At 30.7% G+C, this 27,841-nt stretch overlaps 1 protein-coding gene across 1 annotated transcript; it reads right to left on the bottom strand.

Moving 5' to 3' along the window:
• Nucleotides 1-612: 612 nt before the first annotated feature.
• LOC136978394 (patched domain-containing protein 3-like) lies at nt 613-27,580 on the bottom strand. The gene is made up of 5 exons (XM_067274096.1): nt 26,897-27,580; nt 8,742-9,762; nt 8,348-8,665; nt 3,904-4,749; nt 613-656 (listed from the first exon to the last, which is right to left on the bottom strand). The coding sequence occupies exons 1-5, from the start codon at nt 27,578-27,580 to the stop codon at nt 613-615; spliced, it is 2,913 nt and encodes a 970-aa protein (XP_067130197.1).
• Nucleotides 27,581-27,841: the final 261 nt, after the last annotated feature.

Raw genomic sequence — 27,841 nt, 5'->3', positions numbered from 1 at the left:
TTTTGCTGTCAGATATGAATATAATTTTCAGAAAAAATACAAACTACTTAATCTGTAACTTTGTTTAATTATAAATTTATCTGTTGCGTCTAATCGTTTTATTTAATCATCATCTGATCATTTCAATGAAAGAGTGTCTTGTTCTTTATTCCAATGAAAGAGAGCCTTGTTCTTTATTCCAATTTAAAAAAAACCATCGCCAGACATAAAAAACTAATCGCCAGACATAAAAAACCATTTATTTAATCACAATTTAATATTTTTGTCAACAGATGGCGCCATCAGTCAGAAAAAATACAATTATTAAAACATTAATAAAATGTTAGTTCTATTTTATATAAAATTAAAACTGTAATGATCGGTTTTATTTAATTTATATATTTTTTGGAAATCTAAGAATTGTTTTTCGAAGTCTGTAAACAAATATTAGTTTTCTTATACATAGAAAAAATGTTAAAATATTTCAGAAACTCGCGTTTAAATCACGAGGAAAAGTATAACCGAAGGGGCATCAAAAATGGGTGTGGTTTTGATGGGTATGCGAGCTTTTGGAATACAAAATATCTCAGAAACGCTCGGGCGATTTAGCGGTTATTGCGAAATTCGTCGATTTTAGCCCCTGGTGGCCGTCTTTCCTGCGAAAAGATAGCGAGATACTAGAATAAAAGTTATAAAGTGTTAAACTTTTACAATACGACTGTCTCGAATGTTAAATATTTTTCTAATCGCAATTAAAATCACAGCACATTTTTTTCTTTGTTTTTATCGACATGAACTAATATCTGATTTTTTAAAATATATTTGAAAGTTAAATTTGTTCTGATTAAAATGTTAAAATTCCATGACGTTTCATAGTTGGACTAGATATTAGAACTAGATAACATTTTGATTTATTCATATGTCTTTCAGAAGGTTGAATGTTTTTGGTTCTTAAAATCACAACGCGTTTCACGATTATTTTTTTATTGATTACAATTGCATCACATTTCATAGTTTTTTCATCAACAATGAATAAGTCGTTCGGTGGTTAAAATTTTCTTATACCTTTTTAAAGTATTAAAATCATATCATATACATAATTCATCTTTCAAAGATTTAAATTTTTTTTCTCATTGGTATTGAATATTAATCTACATCAAAGTTTAATAACCTTCACTATAATTATTAGGAAATGATATAAAAGCAAGAGGAATAGACAATGTTCTTTAGTTTCACTAGCTAATTTGGTGTTTTTCAACCTTTTTCATTGAGTGGCACTCCCGATTAAAAAATAAAAATCGCGGCACCCTTGACCGGCAGTGGATCTAGAATCTGAAAAGTAAGCTTAATAGAAGCAGATGAATCTTTTGCGAAAACGAATATTATGCGCAATGCTTGGGTAGGGTCCGGGAGGGGACCTTCTCACCGGGAAAACAAAATTAAAAATTGACAGTTTTAAGTAGCATTTTAATGCAAAAATAGTGTTTCTACGTGTTCAAAAACAAAATTTAAGTCTGTTAAATTTTGTCGAAGTACTGACAATTAGTTACTTTGAACTAGTTAAGTAAATTCCCAAAAAAGTGCTTAAAAATCTTAAACTTTGCGACACCCTAATCGTGGCATCGTGGCACCTTGAGGTGCTACAACATTCCGATTGAAAAACATTGAGCTAATTCTTTATCAACTTTCTCTTTCTTTCTCTCTGTCTTTTTTTCTCTCCCTCTACAACCTTACCCAAGCAAAAAAAATGTCTACAAAAGATAAGTTAGAATCTCTCTAGATATGATTTTTAAATAAGAAAATTAATTTTTTTGTAAAACAAAGACACAGTCAAAAATTTTTTTGAAAACTGCCATTTTATTACGTGTTCAGGAAAGTTTTATTCCCAGACATGTAATAAAATAGTGGTTTCCAAAAAGAATTTTTGAATCGACTATGCCTTGGTTTTACAAAAAAAATTAATTTTTAACCATCCGATGCAAATCTAATAATAAGAAAATTAAATTATTAATTTTTTTCACCGTTAATAATTTTTTTATACATTCACAATCGCTATTTGTAATTAATAATCTAATAACAAGTAAAAAAACGAAAATTGGCAAAAGTTGGTGATGTGACAAAAGAAAAAAATAAAAAATACGATTTAATTATTTCAAAATACAAAACAACTTTTAAAACAATCCCATTGTACTCGCTCTGTATATCCCAAGATTATAACTTAGATATCAAAAAAATTATATTGTTGTGACGTAACAAACTAAGGAATGTTTTAATTAAACACAACCACGATATATAGCGTAATAGAATCAATAAAAAGCAAACAGCAAATAACATGTTCCGATTAGTGATGGGACGTGATATTTTTTATTTTTAACGTCTAATTTCGAAGAAAAACAATAATACAGTCAAACCTGTTTTTATGCGGTGGATAGGGACCGCATTAAAAAAACGCATTAAAAAAAATCTCACGAAACTTCACGAATGGCTGTAAATAATAGTTTTCGCAACACAATTAAAAAAATAATTTTTTTATGCGGTCAACAGGGACCGCATAAAAAAAGTCTCACATAGAAAATAACTTTAAACCATACGAAATAGAATTTATTGACAACAGATGTCAGCACTTGACTGCATAGTCTGGTCTATCGTCTGTTTTACATATTTTTGTCCAGGTGGTGTTTTGTTGACTTAAAAAGTAAATTATTTCATTTTTCGCATATTCATGCAATAATATTACTATAATAAGTGCATTTATGCTATAATAAGTTTATTTAGCTATAATAAGTCAACGTGAGACATGACGAATCGCACGAGACTAGTCGCCAACTATACCGCACAAATTAAAAATTCGCATTAAAAAATCGCACAAATAAAAATCGCACATAAAAAGAGCGCATAAAAACAGGTTTGACTGTATATTAAAATATTTAAAAACTTTTTCATAATATTTTTGTCGACAGATGGCGCTACAACGATCTTTCGTATAAATATTTCAATAAATATATATAACAGTTAAAAAATAGTTGTGTTATTCCAAAAACTCTCGTTTCAATCACGCGGAAAAGTATAACCAATGGGGCATTAAAAAAAAGTGTGGTTTCGATGTATATAAGCGTTTTAGAATACAAATTATATTAGAGTTGCTGGAGCGATTTTACAGTTATACCAGAATCTATCGTATTTCTGTTCCTGCTCGATGTCTTTCCCTCGAAATGATGCGCGACTCTGCCATAAAAGTTATAAAACGTTAAACTTTCAACGAATTATTCCAGAATCACTTAAACATATACTATATGAAAGTTGCTTTTATTATTATTCCATTTTATTACATTCATATTTTCAAAAAATTTTGCATTTATTCCAAAGAACGTTTCTGCTCGAAACTTCCTTATAAACAGAGGTGCCCTGAACTTTCATTTCTCATCTTTTATGTCAAGTCGTACTATTTGTAAATAAGGAAAAATAAAAAATACTTATAGAAAATACTGAAGCAAGCAACGTATAGAAAATAATTTTTAAACATCTAGAATAGTTTAAATCATCAATGCAAATTCGAAAAATACCTTTTTCGTTAATATTTGCTATTTACAATAATTGAGTATATCAGGAAATTACATGTACTTTACATTAAATCTCATGTTTTTAATTACGATACATTTATCAACGGTATCATCTACATCCAAGAACAAAGCATGGATACTCTTCTTTCACGACATGCTCTTGTACATAAAGTTATCGAGATGATTGTAGGAATAACAAATAATGCGTGAAATATTGTTTGCAGTACAATTATGAAAACGATTTTGACAAAAGTGGTGCATATAATTATATCATAAAATGCGATAATTAATAATACTAACCAGGTGGAAATTGCCCCTTGAATTAACGGAAAGCCTAGTTGGCATAAACTATCCTTTAACTTACCTTTAGTCGTGCTTTGTGATGAAGTAATGTAACAATAGCATATGTGGGTGGGATAATTGACACAAAACCCGATACACATAATCAGGATCAACACAGAAATAATGTCTAGATTGATTGCCCATAAAGACATAAATCCGATTGTCTGCAAGGTGATGGACACGACACAAATAGCGACGATAAGAGCGCAATGCAAATTGGGAATTAACGAAACAAAAATGACGAAAATTAACAAAGAAGTAATCCAGAACATTTGAAATGTCATCTGTCTGATAACAATTCCTTGCTCGGCTACAAGTGTACTCAATGTATGGATTACAACAGAAAATGGCGCTTCTTCGGCTATTTTTGATAAATCGTTCGCTATTTTGAATTCGGTGACTCTATCCGAAACATTTTTCGCTGTGAATAAAAAACGACTGGCCACAATATCAGTGTAATTGTGATTAAAAATGATGTCATTTTTAAATTGTTTAGCTCCTGTGAATTTTAAGAAAACGTTTCTAAGAGCATCTATAAAATCTTGCTTCTGAGACAGATCGTAACCCCTCAAGGAGTATTTCGAAATGGGATGATTTTGAAATACTTTATAATATTTTAACCAACATAATTCGTATTCTTTTTCTGCTATATTTTCAATAGTATGAAATTTTTGCATGAAATCATGAACTGTCTGTTGTACTCGTGGATTAGAATAATCTAAAGTTTCGTTAATTACCACGTGCACCGTAAAAGAATATTCGGTAAAATATTTATAATAAACGTGAAATCCCTGTGTAATTTCGGAGCTTTCTGAATTAAATTTGTAAACATTCAGCCCTTCCTGTAAGGACAAAACACCCCATATACCTATTGACAATAATATAAAATACGATATGATGATAAGAATCTGTGACACTGGGTGAAAAATAAAAGCTGAAAATGTATCTCTGAAAAACTTTATAAAGCAGTCTTCATTTTCTTCATTGTAATAGTCACTTTGTCGAATAGTTTCTGTAAAATTAAATGATTTTGATTAGATGAATTAAGTGCATTTGTATAATATTTAATAATAATAAAAAATTTTTAAGATACGTAATGTTATTGAAACTATAATAAGCAAAAACAGATAATTTTACAAATATTTTACAAACGAATTGACACTAAGATAACTTATGTAGTTATATAAACTAGGCTATAATATAAAAACATTTATAATGAAAACTATATAAAAAATGTGGTTACTTTAGCCTGCCATTGTCACGTTTATTGCGATACTCGAATGGTACGAAATGGCACAATTTTAATTGTCAAATAGACAGGAATCGAAATTATATCTTGAATTTTTCAGATGTCATAATATTTTCTAGCTCTAAGAAACTGTACTATTCACTGCAAACTATCAAACAGAGAGAGATCTGTAAACGAATCAATTTACGCAAAAATCAGGTCAAATATTTAAACTCGGCACTTTCGAAAACCACGTAAACCATATTTTGTGGTATCGGTAACTTTATTTGATGTAATTTTCCTATTCGAATGTACCTATACCGCTTGGTGAGATAGGTAAAAAAGAGTGTTGCGAAAAGGATCGAAATTAATTCGGCCAAAAGTAGTCGTCAACGACTAATAACTAACACCAATCTATTATTAATACTAATAATTGAAAAGTGATCCGTTTTGGATAGGTTGTGTTGGCTTTGCATGTGATTAAAGAACATCCGAAAGACGTCGTATGACTTAAAGGACCAGGGGACTTATTCTGATTTGTATCTTTAAGCTAACGAATACGATAAAAACAAGTTTGTATTGGAACCACGTGATACGCGTTTAATCAGTGATGAAAATGCTATTCCAAGCCGTACTTTTAGTTTCCGGTTTTGATAGCCACGTGCGATAACTAAGTTTTGTTATCCGTCACTCTCGACCTGCCATTAGGAACGTAACAAATGTGAAAACAACATGACGTCTTTTGTTATAAGAATGATTTTATTTCACGAGAAATTGGAGAGAGTTAATAAACTATGTTCTTGTATTGCTTAAAAATAATTACCTTAAATATTGGATATTGTATGAATAATGTAATTGTTTTCTTGTTAAAATTTAAAGTAGTTTTAGCATAAACATTATTTCTGAAATAGGTTTTATTTGCATATGTGTAAACTAAAATGATAGCTTTGAATATGAATATATAAATATATGACTATCAGTTACTTTTCGCCATCTTTCTGGATGTTTTTGTGAGCCGACTCCATCGGAATTCAGACGGTCGGCTTTTTCTTGCCAAGATTTCTGGCGATAGTTTACGGTAAAGGAAGCATCTAACTTCCTTGACATTAATACAGAGTTGTCTTCCATAAAATTAACGAGCATCTCAAAATGGCGACTTGTAGTTCACTGGTTTCTTTATCCTTTCTTCGACATTTTAAAATAAAACTATTTCACTAGCACTAATACATAAGAATTCTAAAAACTACGTGCTTTCCTTAGAAAATGGCGATGGCAGTCACGTGACAAAAATACAATGTTAACTAAACTATAATTGGTTAAATCGTAATAGCTATCGGTAGGATGAAACACAGACACATCTCGACCGACTACCCGTAGCGAAACCTACTTAACGTGGTGCACAGAATAGCGATTTGTCTAAGGTTTGTTAACTGCGTTTCGCTAATGGGACTTATCGAATGCCCCGTGTCTCGCTTTCGTTGAGTTATCGGAAAAGCTCAGAATAGGTCCCCAGATTACCTATATATATATAAACTTCCGGTTTATATTGCAAATTACGTTATTTCAATACAAAATTTTTTTTCGAACAAAGATAGATACCTAACCAGTACGACTCCATTCCTACCAGGTAAAGAATGATGTACTGGGGGCAAAATACTACTACAGTTTATGCATCCGAGTGCTGTCGCAATGATAGCGTAATGGCGCCTGTATTTCGCGCTATATCATTCTCGATGTACTTCAGCAGATATAATATATTTTTAAAAAATTATAACTTATTTTTGTAAGATATATATTTAGTTAATTTTTTTCCAAAAGATAACGCTACGTGTAAATTAGCAAATTGAATGAAGACAGAAATTCATTGATTTACAGAAATCCAATAAATATTTTGAAGGATATCTATTGATATCGAATAGATACCCTGTTTCCCCGAAAGTAAGACAGTGTCTTATAATAATTTTTGCTCCCAAAGATGCGCTAGGTCTTATTTTTAAAAGATGTCTTATTGTTTCGTACGGTATGGCGCATTTCGGCCACAAGGAAAAACGAACCACAGCACACTCGTACAGCACAGCAAGGACAGCGTACGGTATGGCGACAGGCGACGTGGGCCACTTGATGCTTTGCCTGCGCATTTACAAGTGACAGCCACGGAAGGAAACAACAGGGTTGGTGGTAGGTGACAGTCTTCATGTCTTGCATGACTGCTCTACAACAAACAATGAAGGTAGCGAAAACGGCGACAGGCTAAAAAGAATCATAGCTGCATGCCTCGTGTTCTGTTCGGCAGGCATGCTTCCAAACGAAAACTTTGCTACGTCTTACTTTCTGGGGACTGCCTTCTATTTAGCAATTCAACAAAACCTATACTACATCTTATTTTCAGAGAAGGTCTTATTTTTTTAGGAAAAAACGATATCAATAGATATCAAAAAATAGATATCTAAGTTAGCGGTAAACGGAACTGTCCAAGTTTCGTAACAATAGGCGAAAGGCCTAGAAATATATAGCGAATGAACAAACACACGTGCTCATGTATAAATATAGATACACTAGAAAATGAGCCCAGCGTAACTCGAGCTAACGATTTAAATAATTTGGTAAATATTGTATGTCTGGAAATTTTGTTATTACGATCAAAAACAAAAATCGCATCTAAAATAGTACAGTAGAAGCTGCTTTTCAGGTTAAGACTTAATCTTCTCCCTCTTCCCCGCAGGAGAGAATTTCGAAAAATCCCTTCTTAGTGTGCATTTTCATGATGTATCTTAACTATGTACCAAATTTCACCAGTTTCAGTTTAGCAGTTTGATCAGGGCGACGATGAACCAATCAGTCAGTCAGGACATGTATTTTTATATATTTGTAGATAGCAGCGCCAGTTAAGTAATTAAAAGGTATATATAATGAAAAGCAATTGCTTTGTGATTGTTGTCACATATACTCAAAAATATAACTTTGAAAGTGAAATAACTTTCACTTTCTACATTTTCACATTTAAAAATATATAATATAAATTATAATTAAAACACTTTCCACATGTTATTAACTATTTTTATAGTTTCCCATCTGCAAAAAAGTCTCATTAAATAAAAATATAACAACAGCCGGTCAATAATATTTCAAGAAAAACGCCCTGTTAATAAAAAAAAATTGTGTAGCACAATTTAACTTTAAACTATTATTAAAAACACTATAAAAATAATTACAAGTCAAATAATTTTAAACTTTTTACCGAAAGCTGGTTTAAACGTAAAAGGATGAAGACCCTTTCCTTCTCTGTATCCACTTAATGCCAGACATCCGCCGAAGAAAAATAACTGATAGAAATAACTGAAGAAGATGCATGTTGCAGCATACAAACAGAATATTCTTACTCCTGGAAATTGTGCCGTCATGCCAATGCAATAACAGAAGAAATTCGTTAGAGACGTTATGGTGATGGACACGGCTGCGTTGCGATACGTCTGTTCCATTCGCTTTTCTACGCTGTCACCGCAATCTGTCACCTTCCAACAAGCCAATACGACAAACGAGTCGTCTACTTCCGTAGCTTTAATATATCAAGCAATAACAATTAGTAATGCAGAATGCATTGCTATTTGCAAGAATTTTATGGTTTATCTTACCAAGAATAATGAAAGGTAAGCCGACATTGCACTGAAGATTTTTTATTCCACAGGCAGATAATAATCCAAAACTGGCGGCCACAGCCAGTCCTGCAGATACGACACTAGCTACGCCTAACCAGGGTTTGGACTTCACCCAATTGTTAGTCATGTTTGTCGTCATAGAGAAAATGGCCACTACGACCACCGCCACGCTTATCAACGACACTAATTGCTGTGAAATACGTTTTATTTGAGAAACAGTAGAAGAGAATGGTTCAGGAAATGTTTTAATATGTTCGAAGCTGTAATCCTTCAACTTGTTGTATAGTGCCTTCGTCCATTCTTCATTCCACTTTTTCTTGTTTGTATTCGATTCGTCTAGTACATAAAATAAACGAACGGCTTTTGCTTGTTTTATGTATCCTTTATCGTCTTTCGTCACCCCTCCCAAATTCACAGCGGGAATTTTGTACGCGAATGTTACAAGATCTATATTAAGGGGATATTTCAACCTTAATATTTCATTAATAGCATTTTCGGAGTTGTTTAACAGATCAATAATAGTATTTTCTAAACACTTGCCATCTACAATCTGGCACACGTCTGAGTAAACAATTTTATTTCCATCTACATGAGCTATGGTATTTTTTGCAATCTTATCTACTGTTCGTATTTCCTCTAAGATTTCTTTGCGTAAAATGTTGCCTTCTTTGTCATTTACTATGTATATCATTGGAAAAAGTGGGCGTTTACTAAATCTTAAAAAATCGAAATTATTCGATTTCATAGGGAATGTCTTATCTATAAATTGTTTTGATTCAAAAACTTTACCTCTGTCCGCACTTAAGAGAAAATCGAAGTCGTCGTTGGTTTGAATTCTGATTAGCCCGATTGATAATAAACCGGAGGCAATGACAGGAACTATAACAAAATAGACGGGATATCGACTAATTACTACACCAAGTCGACCAATTATATCACATACGGTGTTTGTCAGACACAAACATTTCGCTTTCTTCGAAGTGTCGTTTCTTCTAACCTTAAAAAATTAAGTAAAAATTATATCAGTACAAGCATTTCAGATGTTTAGTATAGTGGAAAAATTATTACCTGTTTATTCATTGTTATCTTGAATTAAGAAAATCCTGAATTATCCTGACAATATTCGACGTAAGGTGCTTCACGACGATTGATTCTATCAGATCGAATAAACTGCCTTTCACCTTGAAAAGTATTAAAATTTTTGAGTAGAAAATCAGTGCTATTTTCAACTGTATTGTTTTTTGTGAAGTCATTTCCTCTCTTTTTTCGACGCCTCATTGGTTGATTTCATTTGAAATTAACCATTTGAAGCAGGTCTTTGTTAAATAGTTTCTGTCACATTTTTGTAAAATCGTTTTCATTGGACGTTGTATACTTATATTAAAATAAAATTTACTAAAATATTATCTGATATACCAGGGGTGGCCAACAAGTCGATCGCGATCGACCGGTCGATCGCTAAGCCAATTTTGGTCGATCGCTAGCGATGTCTTGACTTAATGTATTATATTTGTAACCGAACGCAACTATATGCATGCAGTTATGACTCGACTTATAAGCAGTGAGTGCACTTTGTACTGAAACAGTGTATAAACATATGTGTATTTAACACTTCCCCCTCCCCACATAGACTATGGCTATGACAGCAAGTCGATCGCGACACATTTTTACGATAAAAAGTAGATCTTATGTGCACAAAAGTTGGCCACCCCTGTGATATACGACTGTATTAATAACCTTCTAATCGAAAGTTTTGCAAACGTTTAATTTAAATAAAGATGCATGCAAAATAATCTCCAAAAAACGGCTATTTTTTATTTTTCTTACTGTCAGCTTTTCAGAGCTGTGACTGTATGACTCTGTAGAACTTTGTATCTTAGGAACTGCTAAGTACCCTATATGGGCTTATAAGTGGCCACGAGGTTCTGTACCTTAATAGTTTGGTCGTTGGTTCGCGTCTTTCCAGGACAGTCTGTTTAAAGCAATTTTTCGTTTTATTTACTTCTATAATACCCAAATATGGGCTGTTTACCCTTAATAAATCATTCGACGTCATTTCTCCCGGGACATCGCGAATAATGCGTTACAGTCAAGCAAGAAACTTAGGCTGGCTCTTCGGAAGTTATTCAACTGAGCAATAATTTTTGTATTAATAAAGACGAATGACTCTATATTTTTTCTTTACCTGGAAATATCCGCAGCCTTCTCAACGACTCTGTACAATGTTTCCCAAAGTAATTTACACAGATCCCGAACTTTGATGGGGTCCGTGGCGATTATAAATTAATTTGCCGGTGCTTGGACAACGTCAGCAGGTCCACGAAAGGTTTAATAAAAAGTAAAATAATTATGATTTCTTTTCATCATCATGAAAGTTAAAAATAAATAGTAATAATTAAACTGGTAGTCACTTTTACTGTCCGGAGTAAAAATATAAGTATACATAAGACACTAGAAATGAAAAATATAGCTCAATGGATAATTTACTTGTGTAGAGTTATTTCATTCGTGGGTTCATGGTCAGGTTTTCGTTATGAAAAGGTGTCCGAGAGCATACCAGATAAACTTTGGAAATATTTCGTGTATATTGATTTCATAAACATGGCTTTTTTAATTTAATTTTGGAATTCGGCAACGCAACACGTTGACGATATTCAAAAGGTAAGATCTCTCGAATGGAATTTCTATAAAAAACTTTTTTATTTCCTTTTTAAACACGTGTAGTAAAGCTAGTAAATTCTAATCGGCTAGCTCGTTAGTGAAGCGTAAACCTGCTTGAGAAACAAGTTTCATAATATGAAGCGTGCAATTCGATTTTGTACATAAGTCAACTGCCTCTCTTCGAGAAATTCTGAAACTTTGCATAGTGGTTTGTTCGTACGAGAGGGTTGACGATTTTAAATTTCGATGGTTCAGTGTGAAGGAGTGAAAAAAAGAAGAAGCCATGACACAACATTACAGAAGAGTCAAACTTAACTTAATGAAGATTTCTCTCGTTATTAGACTTTGCAACTTTCTTCTTATAAATGCATCTCTATCGTGTCCATTGTACCTAATGTAATTTTATGTTAATTATTAACATAAACAATTTTTAAAATAAAATATCGAAGCAGATGTTTCCACAAATATTCAATGTTACGCCGAAAAATTTATGCAACTCGTTGCTAGATTTTTTCGTAAGCTGGGATAAATTTATTGTTTAAACTTACATGTATAGCTCTAAGTATATTTCACGCATAAAAATAATTATAGATGTATTAATCACATAATTAATTGAAAAAAGTTTTATGTAAATTTTTAAAAATTATTTTACTAAAGCAACTTGAAAAGTTCTTAATTGAGACAATTCTTATAAATTTAATATTAATTAATTTAACCACAAATTATTAAAATATTGCAGTTACCGTTTACAAACACGAACAAATCGTATCTTTGAACATTTATAGTTGTTATCTACAATAATACTTATTTAATTCGTACAGTAAATATATTTTATATTTAAAATTTATTCATTAAACCTGTTTGAATCGTTTAGAAAACACATATCGATCTAATAATAGTTTAATGTAAATTATTATAAATTGTTGAATACGAATATTATTCAAGTAATACACGAAAATAAATGTATCGAATTATTCTTGTGCGTTGGAATAAATATTATGGTTAACATAAAACACACATTCCTATTAATATCGTTCGTAATAAAACAGAACTATCAATGTCTATTAATCATGAAAATAGTACGTTTAAAAATTTCCAAATAAATTTAATTTCTCAATAGAAATTTTATGCATATCTTTTGGCAAAACGACAACGTCGTGAAAAAAGATCATTTCGAAATTCACGGAAAACTTTTACGTATTGTCAGTCGTTGTCTTGAATGTTAACTAATGACGTTGTTCCGCGAATTGTAACACGCTATCTGCAACCTTCACATTATTAATCGTCTATCGATTTAAACATAAAATATACATGTAAAAGATTTTTTTAAATTGTTTTTTCGTAGAGCATCAAACTATTCAAACCGATAATAAAAAAACTCATCGAATTCTTTGAAATTTTTATATTTACTCAAAAATATCAAAATATTTTTTTACAGAAAATGCAAAGAGTATTATTAATTAACTTTTTCGGGTAAATTTACAACCTGGTTTGTATTCATCTATTTATTGTGTTTATTTTAAAATTTGTTATATTCTCGAGTATTATAAAATGGCAAAGCCACACTTTCAAGGTTAAAGTGAGTTTTATAACAAACTTTAAACGCTAATAACGAATAATAGTTATATGAATTTTCACTTTTCTCGAGATTTGATACGTGACTTCCTATTATTAGCTTTTCTTTCAACCTGTACGCCCCAAAATTTAATACCATTGATTTTACCTAACATACAAACCAATCTGCAAAATTTTACCTTTATGAGCGAAGACAGTTATGCCAATGTGTGTATGGGAACCATTCATACATTGACATCCTTACAAAGCAAAAACTTTTTTTAAAATTTATATATGTTTCATATAATTATTGAAAACTTTACTACACAATTTGTTTTGTAAAACAATGAACCATTATTTATTTTGAAGGTTGAAGATCAGACGATAAAACTCGGAGAACACTTTAAGCTATTGTTTTGTTCAGATAATTGCTGATAATATGTAGAACTTTTTCTTGAATTGTAATGATCTTCTGTCGGGTTTGTTAATTTGGCCAGAAAAATAAATCGACAGAAGCAAGAAATTTCTATTTAAAAACCTAATTATTATTATATTATTAAATGAAACATTGTTACGATCAACAATAGACAAATAGCTGCGTATGTCCGGTTTGGCTGTAGTTTTTGAGAGTTGTCAAAGATTAGTGAGGTTAAGTTAGAAGGTAAGAAAAATTTATAACATATATATAAATATATATAAAACTATTTAACGAAATAACTAAACATTAAGCGATTGCAAGAAAACATGTATTCTACATTATAGAAAACATCGTTTCTCCTCCATACAATTACCTTTAAGGTTGAAATATTTTCCTTTTGCAGTACGTACTATGAATAACAAGTAATACGAAAATAGCAACTCTAACTAGTTTGTAGTCTTTACGATAAGTTTGGGAAAGGAAAATATATTAACAGAAATTAAATAAAGGAAGGGAAAATACGTGAATAAAAATTAATGAAATCTTTCGAAGAGGCCGAGTTATTTTATAAAAGTATAGTCATTAAACAATAAATTTTTAAATGACATCAAGTAGCACTTGCTAAGTAAACAGATGAACAACAAACGAAAGCAAGCACAGTACACTTGAGTTATTAAAATATGCAAACAGAAAAGTGAAAATACTGGTTTCATCCGAAAGTCTCAATAGACTTCCCGATAAAACAGGTATTTCTACTTTCCTGTTGGCGTATTTTAATAAATATTAATTTCCGTGACATAAGTCTTTAATTTCGTGACAGATAGATATATTGATATCTATCGCTTGGAATTCAACAGATATAGGCCTAAGATAAACACAATCTTGTTTAAAGCCTGCATAAAATGGTTACAAAAGATAATTAATACAGATGACTTGTCTAGTAGGCTTGCATTATTATTATACAATAGATCTCAGAAGATAAATACAAATCGGAATTGGATTACCCAACTGTCTCATACACTTAACGATGATGGATTTTCCATCGAACTAGTTTTCGATTATTTCAAAAATAATAATCAACATATCAACCAATTAATGCATAGAGTTGTAGAATATTCTATAGTTGAAGATACTGAGGATGTTTGTAATAAAAGCAACAAGTATTATTATAACTTCCTCTTTAACTATCCGTTTATTAACAATTATATTTTTACGAACTTAACTTTTCAAGTAAAAATATTTTTTATCCAGATGAGACTTAATCAAACAGGACTTATATTAGAAGGTAATTATTTAGAATATGCCCATTCTACTTGTCCAAACTGTAAAAAACTTATATCAAAAATTCATTTATTTTATGGTTGTGACTTCGATAAAGATCAAAACTCAGAGACCACTGGAGATCAAAATGTCAACCAAAGTCTAGTGAGTTATATGTATGATAAGTTTAACCAGGCTACCACTAACGAAATTTTTAATTTCTATAATGGTGTTAGAAGACTTTTGAATGCGAAATCTTAAATACCATATGCTATTTCATAAATTGTAGACATGTTTAATCTATTGTAATCGAATGTTTGTTTTCCATCTTGCATTAAACGTTATGTACCCCTTTGTAACAGGCGACTGCCTATTATGTTAATAAACTGATTATGATTATGATTATATTAATATCTATCGGTCACGAAATAAAAGACTTATGACACGGAAAGAATATTGAAATTTAAACAATATCAACTTATATAATTTTAGGTAAACTACTTAATTATTCTACAGAACTATATATAAGTAATAAATGACACAAATGCGAATGCTTGTAATATTAAACAGAAAATTATAAGAAAAAGGCAATATTTTACGTACTTATGCCAGTCTTACAAGCTAAACTTCTATTGTTTTCTTCGAGACGTATGTTGATTGATAAATAAAAAAAAACATCGATCGTTATTACTGATTACTAAATAAATAAATATTTTACTTTTCCGGTAGTTATATAAAACAGAGAAAAAGTATGGCGATCGATCAAAAATAACCCCCCAACGATTTTTACATTTCTGGAATAGGGACACCTTGAAACGTCGAGAAGTGCAAAAAATTCAGGGGTTATTTCTGTATGTATGCATGTTAGTGTGTGCGAAAGTCGTGATATCGTTCACTTTGTTTACAAGTTAATTTCTCTCGTTTTTTTCGAAAATTTCTGAATGTTGGAAGGATGTAGGCTATATTTATTAGGCGATTGGTGCTGTTAAGTTTCTGGTGGTAAAGGTCGAAAGAGTTGAAACGAAGATCGTATGTATTTCCGGTGAGGTCACACTTGAATTCTTTCGTCATTAGTATTTACAATTTTTAATAAAACCCATCGCTATTGTCAAAATTAACCTTTTTGCCATTTTATAATAATAAAAAATATAAAAGTTTGAATGATAATATATCATAACAAATGACACCAGCAAATGTTGCAAAAGAAGATAGTCACCTCGTTGCTAGATTTTTATATTTAAATATTCAAAAAGATCCAAATGGAAAAGTGTCATTTTTCATTGTTGAAAACTAACAAAAGGAAAATTTTCCACTCCATTGTTTTTAAATTGTCTTCTAGTAGAAACAGGACTTCATTTTCACTAATCATATTTTATCACGCGAATTTGTTTTGACCAAGTATGCGCTTTCAAACTCTTCCGTTTGGCCAAGTTTCAAGGTTTGCATTTACTAACGAAAGAAAGTGAGAAGAGTAAATACTATTCATTAGATTTGCTTACAATGAAATAAAATTACAAGAAAAAATACTTTATAGAAGTACCCAACAAAATTTTCGGCACTCGCCTAGCAAGACTATTCCTGGTCAGTTATAACAATAACGCATCGATACATCTTTAACTCACTAATTGTACACTTGTCATGTCTTTAAAGTGTACAATCGGCTGCTAATAACTTACGTTAAATAAATATTTAAGCTACGGTACACTAGATTTTATACCACCACCGAGTCTCATCTACGTTATAAGACATACATAGATATAAATTTTTAAAAAGTAAAATAAAATATCGTAAAATTTCTGTATCAAAACACATTATAAATTAAAATATGTACTAAAAAATTGAACTTTTTTCAGTTCAAGAATAGAGCCGCCATTTCTTTATTATTATCGAGAGTTTGAAATAATTTCTTTGTAACTTTTACTATTCTTTAAAAACAATCGATTTTTAATTAATGCATATTTTCATTATTTTCTACAAAACATTTTAATTATTATACAGTGCTGCAAGTCCGAAATTGTAAATAATAATATATTTAAATTATGTCGATAATTTACTGTTTTAAAAGTTTTCCGTTTGGACAAGTTTCAAGGTTTGCACCTGCAAACAGTAGGAAGTTAGGACAGTTGGGAAATTGCTTTTTCTGTTAAAATCGAAAAAGTATTTATTAATCGTTTTTGAATTAAATCCTAGTTATAAATTATATTCATTAGATTAACTTACAACAGAAGAAAATTACAAGAACCGTAAATTCATTTATATGAACCTGAGTACGTTAAGAAGAGTTTAAAAAGAAACAAAGATTACTGATATTATTTAAGAAGTAAATAATTTAGTACAAAATAGCAGGAAATAAAATGTAGAATAGTAATTAGTTTTTAAGAAACAAGTTATAATAATAAAACGCTTCTAAGTGATTAACTGTACGAAATACTTGTTTCTACTAACTATAAATTTAACACAACGAAGAAATACATGTTCCCATGTTTCCTGTACCTGCATAATACAGTTACTACATATTTTTTTCAGGCTCTATTGTTAATGTGATATTAGACGTTTAGACACAATTTTCACCGCATTTCAAATGAATAATTAATCGTTTAACATAATAATTTATATCCATATGCAAATAATCTTCACAGAAACGACATTTTAATGCTACAATATAATTGAAAGTGCTTATTCTTTTCTAACAAAAACCAATCTTTTTCTTTACTTTATTCACAACACAGTTTTTAATTAACAGATGATAACATTCATAAAATGAGGAACCCGAAATAGAAAAGGAAAACCAAGTCTATCTAATAGATTTTGCTATGCCGGCGCCCAATTATGTGTGTAATCATTTGATATTGAATTTAATCTGTAAAGTTTACGATACACGCTAGTTTGACGTCGCTTTTATCATCTAATTTTAACAGACATATCCAAAGAAAAATTATTACTCTTATTGTAATTACCGATATTCTAGAAACTCCAAACCCTAATCGAAACATGTACGATGGAATTTTATTATATAACATAAAAATTTTTCTACAATATAAATCAAACACGATTTTCAGTTTATGATAGCAAGTGATTGCCCATATAGGAGCAGCATAGTGTAACACGGATAAAATCATCGATTGAAAAATCGATCGAATGAACTCGCGGATCGTTTGTAAACTCTCGTGGGAATCGAGTTTAAACCGATCTTATCAGAAAGCTTTATTAGTCGATTTTCCGTTAAACTAATTCTTTTCGCTTTACTTCGTTCCGTTTTCGTATAAAATGTAGTTAAATATTTTGATTAAGATTATATAAAGATGTTAAAGTCCACAATATAAAGATCCCGATATTCACAGTATTAATTAAATAGGGATAAGGTATTCCATACCCTCGATGTTAGATTTTTGTATCGTCTATTGAGTTAACCAATAAATTGGTTTTTCATTGTTAAACGGTGTCGTCATTTACTCGGATATCACTGTCGCCGAATCGACGAACCCCTTTCTGTCCTTCCACTCGACTGGACAAAACAATCCCGTCCCCTCGGGACTATTAACGTAAACACGCCATTTTGACAAGTGAGCAGGTCAACGACCTGTTGCCAAAAAAAAGCAGATACGACTTCCTAGTATCTCCCCAGTGGTTCACAAATGAAAAAATGTTAATTTTCTGTTTCGGTTTCATATTTACAAAATTGTTATCAATTGTATAATCATACTAGCTGACCCGGCCACGCGTTGTTGTGGCTCAAAATGTATCTATTATAAATGTATCACACTTCCCCCGTGGGGAGAATTTCAAAAAATCCCTTCTTAGTGTACATTCTCTTGACGTACCCTATTAAAACGCTATCAAAAACGCATTTAAAATAGTATAATAAAAGCCGAGTTCTTCACAGTAAGTCTTAATCCCGTCATTTTTCCCGCTGGGGAATATCGAAAAATCTCTTTTTAGTGTATATTCTGTTGACGTAACCTATTAAAACGCAATTAAAAACGCAAAAAACCGCATGTAAAATAGTATAATAGAAGCCGAGTTCTTCACGGTAAGCCTTAATCCCGTCCATCTCCCCCCACTGGGGGGGATTTCGACATGTATATTATATAAAAACACGTGCGTATTCGAATGCAACGTTGTGTCAAAATTTCAAAGGAATCGGTAGGAACAAACGAACGTTATATTTTATTTATATAGATAGATAGAAAATGATCTGCTTCAGTCCATTCTCACAGAAAAGCAGAATGCCTCACAGAAAAGCAAACTTAGGTCGTCGGGAGTTAGCGCCATCTGTTGGACATAAAAGCCTTAATCCATATATAAATATATTTTTGAAAGGGGGAAATGGTGTAGGGGTATGAAAAATAGATAGTAGCCGATTCTCAGACCTACTGAATATGCATATAAAATTTGGTAAAAATCGGTAAAGCCGTTTCGGAGGAGTACGGTAACTAACATTGTGACACGAGAATTTTATATATAAGATATTAAAACGTTATTTATTTAAGAATATTTAATAAATTAAATTGTTTTATTTTTTGTCGGAAAAAATAAAAGCAAACATTTTTCTTAATTCATTCGTTTCATTTTTTTTTCTTTCTACACACACACACACATATATATATATATGTGTGTGTATTTCGAATAATAATAATAATGATAATAATAAGCAGTTAGGAGTTAAAAGTTGAAATTTGGTACACAGTTTGGGTACGTCATACGAATACACATTAACAAATAATTTTTGTAAATTCCCTATAGTGGGGAGAGTAAGAGGGTTAAATTAAGCATTACCCTTAAATATTCGGCTTTTGCTGTACTAATACTACATGTGGTTTTTATAGTTTTGCGGAAAATCGAACATATTTTTAGACCCATCGAGAAATTCTCTAATTAATCTCAAAAGAGGTGGAAGCTAACTCTTGCATCCGGTGATAACGGGTAAAATCGGTTATAATCAAATAACTTTAATCTTTTCTATCATTGCATTTGCCCGAGCAACGCCGTTGTCATGTGCTAGTGTATATATACATATACACTAGCACTACCACCAGTCAACAGTTGACAGGTGAACTAAATAAAAAACGTTATTTTTGATCTGTAAGACTGAATATCTGCATCCATATTTTTCAGTATAATAAGTCCTGTTAATTTATATAAAGTACTAGTATACAAAATAAATTTTAAATTAAAATATATCTTAAATTTTTCAATGTTATAATGTTTCCTATGTTAACTCTAAGAAACTATCATTCACAGCCGAATATTAAACGGGATCTGCCAACGAATTAAATTTCGAAAAAAACAGACCAAATATTTAAACTCGGCGCTTTCGAAAACCATTTAAATGATATTTTCTGTTGGTTGGTAACTTTATGTTATCTAATTTTCCTATTCGAATGTAACCATACTGCTTGGTCAGATAGGTAGAAGGGAGTGTTGCGGGAGTCGATATTAATTCGACTCCCTCCCTAGTAAAAATTATATTTAGTTATTCATTTTGTTAAATTGAATTCCAAATGATAACGCTACGTGTAAACTTGATACGTTTCTTCGCATGGCGTAACGATAAGTATGTGTTCTAAACACCAGACAAAAAATTCGGCACCTGTGAGCACCATATTATGAACCACTTAAAAATTTTAGCTGAGTTTCGTATAGTGAAAACTACAAACATCGTCACAATGCCGGGCTGCATTTTTTTTAAATCATATTTTCAATTTATTTAATTTAAAATATGAGCTTCCCATCTCACATTACCAATGGCTTGCCTCTCTACACAATAGTTTTCTTTAACAATAGAGTTGAGTCTGTCATCTATCTGACATCTTTCGCTGGAAAATTTTTAAATTCATACAACGTGACTTTCGGTTTGCACGAGTTCTTATATAGTTAATCGGGGCCTCCTTCTTCAGTGCTTTCCGTATGTGATCTCGTTTTCCATCTAAGTCCTTTTTCGAGCTCATGGAAAGAGAGAAAAACAGACGGACAGAACACAGTGGAAATTAACATGTCTACAGTTTTTTTTTTCAAATCGCAGCCCAAAAAGTTGATTGTAAAGGGATTACTATCTCTTTTACCCGGGACCTCTACAGCTTTTCATAACTTTGCCGTAACTCTAACGATGACGATTTGGAACCATTACAATCCTTTAAAAGATTAGATGATCCTTTTTGCTGATTGTACTTTGTAAATACATATTCCTTTCCCGAGTACAACTGGAAAATATTTCTCGCTTTACAATTACTTAACATTTTACTGTTTAATTAAAATTAAATTGGTAAAATAAATGAAGACGGTAATTATTAAAATCTAACAATATCATGTAATAATTTCATAAAAAACTAGTAAATTAGAAAATCAAGAAATAGAAATAGAACAAGTCATTAAAATGTTCTTACTGAATAGTTACCCCAAAAGAATATTAGATAAGTAATTAAACTGGACTAATAGAAATTTCGAAAAAGATAAAAAATGTGTAAATTTGATGTATGTACCTAAGATATTTGAAAGAGTTAAAAATATGCTAAACGGAAAAGTAAATTTAATACCCGAAAAAATAATTCATTTAAAAGATATTTATATCATTGGTCAGATAAAAAGTTAGATTTAATGGAAAAAAAAGAAATTGTGTATTCATTCAATTGCAGCTGTGATTCGGCCAATACATATACAGGAGAAACAAAAAGAAAATTAAGCACAAGAATAAAAGAGCACATACGTGCAATAAGGAGTAATTATGAAAATTCTGCAGTCGCAGAACACTGCAATAGTTATGGATGCAAAATCGAGAAAAATACTATAAAAATTAAGAAAAAAGAATCGAATAACTACAAACGTCAATTATACGAACATTTGAACATACAGAACAGAATAAACAATAATTTAGGTCGTATAATCCACCAATCCTGGAGCACCATACTCGATGACATTTACAAAAAAGCATCCTGTGAAAATAGTTAATAGACTCTTCTTATCATAATGCTGTTGAATGGTGACAAACGAAACCTTGATGTGAGTTTTTTAATGAAATTATTACATGATATTGTTAGATTTTAATAATTACCATCTTTATTTATTTTACCAATTTAATTTTAATTATACAGTGAAATGTTAAATAATTGTAAAGCGAGAAATATTATCCAGTTTTACTCGGAATTGGAATATGTATTTACGGTGAGTTTTCAAATTGTATTTTATTTCCGAGAAATTTTAATATATACAGTAACTTATTTGTCTTGTTATTGTTACTTTTTTAGTGTTTGGTAGTAATACTGCTGATGAGAAGCATGCTAGCCCGAAACACTTATAATGTGTAGAGAAATTATTACTACAGGTGATATAATAAAGAAATTTTGTTTTTTCCTGAACTGACTTTTATTACTGTGCCAATCTTTAAACACTAGTATAAAGTCCTATTAATAAGTAAAGTCCAAGTAGACGGTTAACAATACTATTATAATTAAGGACAGTAAGGCTTTTACAATTACTACGCCCAGACATTCAAAAAAGTAGTTTTACGCAATTGTAAAAAGAAATTGTATTTTAACGTTGAATTGTTACACAGCTAACTGCTGCCATCTTTGACAACATTTTTCGATAACTGTACATAAGCTGAAAGCGTTCTGAAATGTTGATTTTATGTATTGCTGTTATAGTCAAAAATAGTGTTTATTATGGATATTAGTATCGGACATTAGGAAACTCTACGTTCTTTCCACTGTTACTTAATATTAAAACTAATATTTATTTTTAGTACTGCTGTATTTAAACAGTTTCTTCTTTTAATCCATAAAAAACAAAGAAAAAATTATTCCGATTATACTAGATTAATACGAATAAAAGAAACCTTTATATTTTATATATATTGTATGTAATTCTCTGACGATATTTACAATTTACAGAATTATATAAACTGTATATAACTGTTTTTTTAATAGGGAACTACTGATGTTTTCATCAACAATACACATTCTTCTATTACTAATTTTCTGCATTTTATTCGGTAGTTCGGGTACAATTTTCACGTCATTTTGCAAACATTTCTACGCATTTCACCATTAAATAAAAATTGAATTGTTTAATGTTGTACTATATTGAAGTATAGCGTACAAATTCACACGCCTTATGCTTATTTCCAGTGATTTATAACCTTTATAAAACGTAGTTCGTTGAATTTCATTATATTAATTACAAATACCAATTTTCCATACTTTAATATTTGTATGGTAACGGTTGTATATAATTTTTACTTTACGAAATAAAAATTGGGACAATTTGTAGTGTTTATGGCCCTCATTTATCAGAAAACACCGACCAAGAGACGTGATATGAGTGAACTTTATACTTTCTTTCATTTGCATTTCTATGTATTTTGTTCATCGTTTTCGTCTGTATTTGACAATCGCTTAATTAATTAAACGAACGTTCATTTGTCGTGAAAATAAACGGTATATTCATTTGTACACCAATTAAAGTAAATTATTTCCTAATTCATTTAATTAGAAGACCGAGATGACGATCTTTAACTCTACTTTAAGGCTTTCGTGTAAACTATACAATTTATTTTCTTAAATAATTTAAGAATTTATTTAAATGTCGAAAATGTTTTACGCTTTAAACAAATGCCCAGTTTGCCCATCCGGAAGCGCCAGCATTCACAATTGAATTCGAAATACACTGTTTAGTACCGTAAACGTTGGTGTTTACCGTACTGTCTAACAAACTGTTGCCGTTTCTATTGACCAAGAGAAGGAAAATTGAATTTCCTATATATTTTGTCATCAAACAAGAACACGGCGCATTATTTGACCGGAAAACGACTGTATACAATATTGTAGCACCGAAATATTTTCGACAAGAACGATTTAAATAAGAGTTACACTGCGTACCGTATAAAAAATCGATTATTTTTCTTTTTGTCTTAGTTACAATCTTATAAAAATGTTTTAGCCGGCGACCCACAAAGTTTAACAATTTAGTTTATATGGGCAGCATCTATCAGTGTTGTCATCGATACTAATATTTCTTTTATATAGGTAAGTCTTTGATATTATGGCAGTTAATCTGAAAATAAAATCGTATTTACCGTGTTTCAAGAAAGAAGAGACTATAATAGAAATGTATTAATTGTCGGTGATTATAATGCTAGGATCTAATGGGTAAATATAATTTTTAAGGCATTTTGTAATTTGTTGAAAACATTGATGTTTGTTTTATTCCTATTGATCAGTGGTTTCATCAGTTTTTTAATTTACTTGGTTCTTTGGATCCTTATTTGTGGATAATTCGATTTTCAATCGTTGTAGGTATTAGTATTATGAACTTTTGGACCATGAATTTACTATCGGAGAGCTTGATGATACTTCGAGAAGATATAAGTCAAATAAAGCTCCAAGGTTTGATGGGATACCAATGGAATTTTGGAATATTGAAACATTGAGACCACATATTTTAAGTTTTTCATCTAAGATTTTTAATACTGGGAAAAAGCCGGAGTCTTGTAAGATAAGTACCTTAATTCCGATTTATAAGAATAGAAGGAGAGATGTTCCTGGTAATTATAGAGAAATCTGGTTATCATTCTGTGTTTCGAAATTGTTTTGTAGTGTTCTGTATAGAAGATTGACTCGATAGTTACAAGTTAAAAGTATATTGCATGAAAATCAGGCAGGATTCCGGGTTAGTTATTCTACATTTGATAACGTTGTTTTATACACAGTTATTCAAAAACATTTTTAACAAAACGTAAGAAGGCAAAGGCTTTGTTTTTTTACTGATATATCTTCGCGTTTGATAAGGTTTATAGGAATTTGTTGTGGTCAAAGATGTTACGTCATGATTTAAGTTATAAGTTCGTACCTTCACTCGCTGCTTTGTATGAAAACTCCTCGCTTATAGTAAGAGATAGAAGTGCCTATTCTCCATTAATGTGTAGTAAGATTGATGTTAAGTAAGGTTGTATATTGTACCCAATTTTGTTTCGCGTTTTCTTCAACGATCTTTTCGGTGTTAATAAATCCTTCGGTGATGCTACAGAAACAGAAATTTTCTAAATTAAAATACTTGCTTATGCAGTTGATATTATAATTGTATTTGATTCTATAGTTGAACTTCAAAGATTAACTGATATATGTACAATTTATTTAAATGAAAATAGTTTGAAACTTAATTTGAATAAGTCTAAGCTTGTTGTTTTTCGAAGAGATGGTAAGAATAAGAGGACAGATAGACGAAAATTTATGGGTTTTTCAATTCAAGTTGTTTCTAACAACAAATATATGGGTGTTACTTTTTCGTCTAACGGATTATTTCGAATGCATAATATCAATAAGAAACTTCATGCTGGATTAATGATAAATAAAATCATTCAGTTACAAAAATCTGTCAGATTACGTAATTTCGACAATTACGTTATTGAAAACTGTGATTTTGCCTCTTCGTTATATGCCTCAAAAATTTTCATTTGGTTAATGGTAATGGTATACAAATTGAATTCATCAAAGACATATTATGTTTACCTCTTTGTACACCAAGTTATTTAATTATGGTGAAACATGTTTATTAAATTTATATTTAGTAAAATAGGAAATTGAATTATTAGGATTTCTATCCTTGATGACTATCGTTTGAGTAATGTTTGCCTAAAATTTCTACTTGGTAAGAATTCTATAGATTGAATACGTTATCTTATTGGCACTTGTAACGATCTCGGTGTTAATTTGATAAGTGATAATTTTAATCTGATGGACTGGTCTCTTCTTCTCATTAATATTTTTTATAATTTTTTATATGGCACAAATGGAAAAATAAATAATAGCGCATATAATTGTTGGTATAAGGATACTTTTTTGATAATCCTTTATATAGTCAAGATGTTTTTCTTATTATTTTGTTTTTCTCTACACAGGATGGAGTAATTCACTGTACTTTTTTAATCATTACTCGAGAGAATTGTGTAATTTGTGTATGGAGGAAGAAACTGAGTACCAGTGTTGTATCATCGATACTAATATTTTTCTTAGGTAAGTAATATTCTTATTAATAAATTATTATATTTATTTATTTATTCGTATTATCTTTCTTATTTTCTTCACAGACGCTCCCAGATTTTAAATATTTAATTATAAATTAAGGTTAAAAAAAAGATTTAAGTTAAATAATTATATAATTTATTATTGTATATTCTTGTCTGTGATTTAATGTTGAAAGTATTTAAGTGTGCATAATAAATACAATTTAGTTTATATTTTTATTAGTTTGAGTTTTGTCACTGATACACTGATTGAATTTTATAAGTAGAGTTTAGACGATTTTTTCGTTCGAAAACTTAATGTATAATTTTAAAGTCTTCTACATACACTCCCATCTTAAACTCTGTTTAATGTCAGGCCGAAATATGATGCGATGACGTAAAGTTTCGTATTGTAACAATGATAAAATACAAGTCATGGATTCGAATCCAATCGGTTCGCTATCTAAACATTGCAATGCAATAAATTCCTCGTCTTCAATTATATTTAATGATTTTCAGATGTTAAAAAAATTTAAACAGTAATTTACATTGGTGAATGTATAGATGTAATCATAATAAGAATTACTTACGCCAATAAAATAAATTTCTTTAGTATTTGCGTTTATTACACCAAGGAAATCGATCATGCATGAAATAGATTCTCTTATATCGTATAAATCATTGTCAGGGTGTTTGTATACTGAGAGAATAAAATAAATTTTACAATTTTTCGCTACACTCCAATCGTTCAATAATTTACTTTCGTAAATTATTTCGTAAATATGATCGTTCAAGTAAAAATATACGTATAATTCTTTGAATTCATACAACTTCAATAGCCATTGATATGATCGAATATCTGTGAATGACTGAAATAAAACTTTTGCATCGGAAAAAAATCGTTCCCAATTTTTTTCAATTTAACTTTGTGAACCCGAAGCATAAATTCAGGCGCGTGCATTCGTTTATCCAGAAAAAGAAATCATCCTCAGAATATACAAGTAAACAGCATAACTGCATACCGATTAAACCATATCTATATGAAAAATTGGTATATATCGATAAAGTGACAAGAAATTCGAAAAACGTGTGATGTACAAAACTGTATACAATGATATTATCGCATGTTGAAAAGCTATCGAGAGTAAGAATGTCTAGTCCAATGATGAAATTGCGTTCATCTTCATTCGGAAATAAAGCCGATAAATCTTCTGATGTGATAAAAATTGCTGATTTTTTTACCAATGCAAATAACAAGTTTTCTCCCACAAAATATTTTCCTCTTTTAAACTTGCCTTCCTGATTGGTTTTTCTCACGTAACGTTCAGTTATAAGACAAAATATTTTGATGTATAAATCAGTCATACTTTCAAGTTTTACCATTTCTCCATTCTCATGTAGGCAACACAACATATGCAGCATCAGAGGACATTCCGTTATTTCTCTGTAAAAGTCGTTTTCATTCAGTGTAGAACAGAGTTCGTTGGCTTTACTTTTGTGTTGTTTAAACGTTATTTGAATGTATTTTTCTTGATTTTCAGGAGAAAACCCTTCTATCGAAAACCTCTTTTTTACGTCCTCTCTGATTTCTTCCGCTGCGTGAGGTCGACTCGTAACCACAATCGTCATTCGACGAGAAATATCGAAAGATTCTTCTCTTATAAATTTTATAATTTTCGATTTATCTACAATCTCATCGAAACCATCCAAAATCACCAAAATATTCCGCTCCCTGTCTCGTAGTTTCCAATCTTTATCCGTTGATGAGTATTCACGCATGTCATCGAATAATGCATCTTTCACACTTTTATCGCGTAATTCTCGTATAATTACAATAACAGTTAGCTGAAAATGTTGGAGATAATCCGCGGATGCCCAATCGTACGCAATTTTCTTGCACAGAGTGGATTTGCCATAACCGGGCATTCCTGTCACTAAAATAGTTTGATGTCCATCTTCTTGAATGGAAAATATCTCGTTCAAACTAATTTTGTCACCGTTCTCCTTCCCAAGTAAATCTGTCTTTTCTACTCTTAATTCTACAAAGTAATCCTTTAGTGAAAAATCGTTCCTTTTACCTTCCCATAAGAAAGATCTCATGTAGGAAAAACGAGTCACATATTTGTCCTTTATCTTCTGGCAGCAAATGTCGAATATTTCTGTAGTTAAATAATAATAATAGCAATT

This window comes from Centruroides vittatus, unplaced genomic scaffold (genome assembly GCF_030686945.1).
Source record: "Centruroides vittatus isolate TY-2023 unplaced genomic scaffold, ASM3068694v2 contig_526, whole genome shotgun sequence".
Classification (NCBI taxonomy): Eukaryota; Metazoa; Arthropoda; class Arachnida; order Scorpiones; family Buthidae; genus Centruroides; species Centruroides vittatus.
This window is presented reverse-complemented; position numbering and strand designations above follow the sequence as displayed.

What these genes read in the sequence shown, in the direction of transcription:
- LOC136978394 (XM_067274096.1), bottom strand. Translation starts at nt 27,580, where the DNA reads ATGCCCGGTTATGGCAAATCCACTCTGTGCAAGAAAATTGCGTACGAT. An exon ending in CTTACCTTTCATTATTCTTG is followed by an intron (nt 8,666 to 8,741) that starts GTAAGATAAACC and finishes GATATATTAAAG; the next exon opens with CTACGGAAGTAGACGACTCG. An exon ending in TACGTTTAAACCAGCTTTCG is followed by an intron (nt 4,750 to 8,347) that starts GTAAAAAGTTTA and finishes TATTGTCAATAG; the next exon opens with GTATATGGGGTGTTTTGTCC.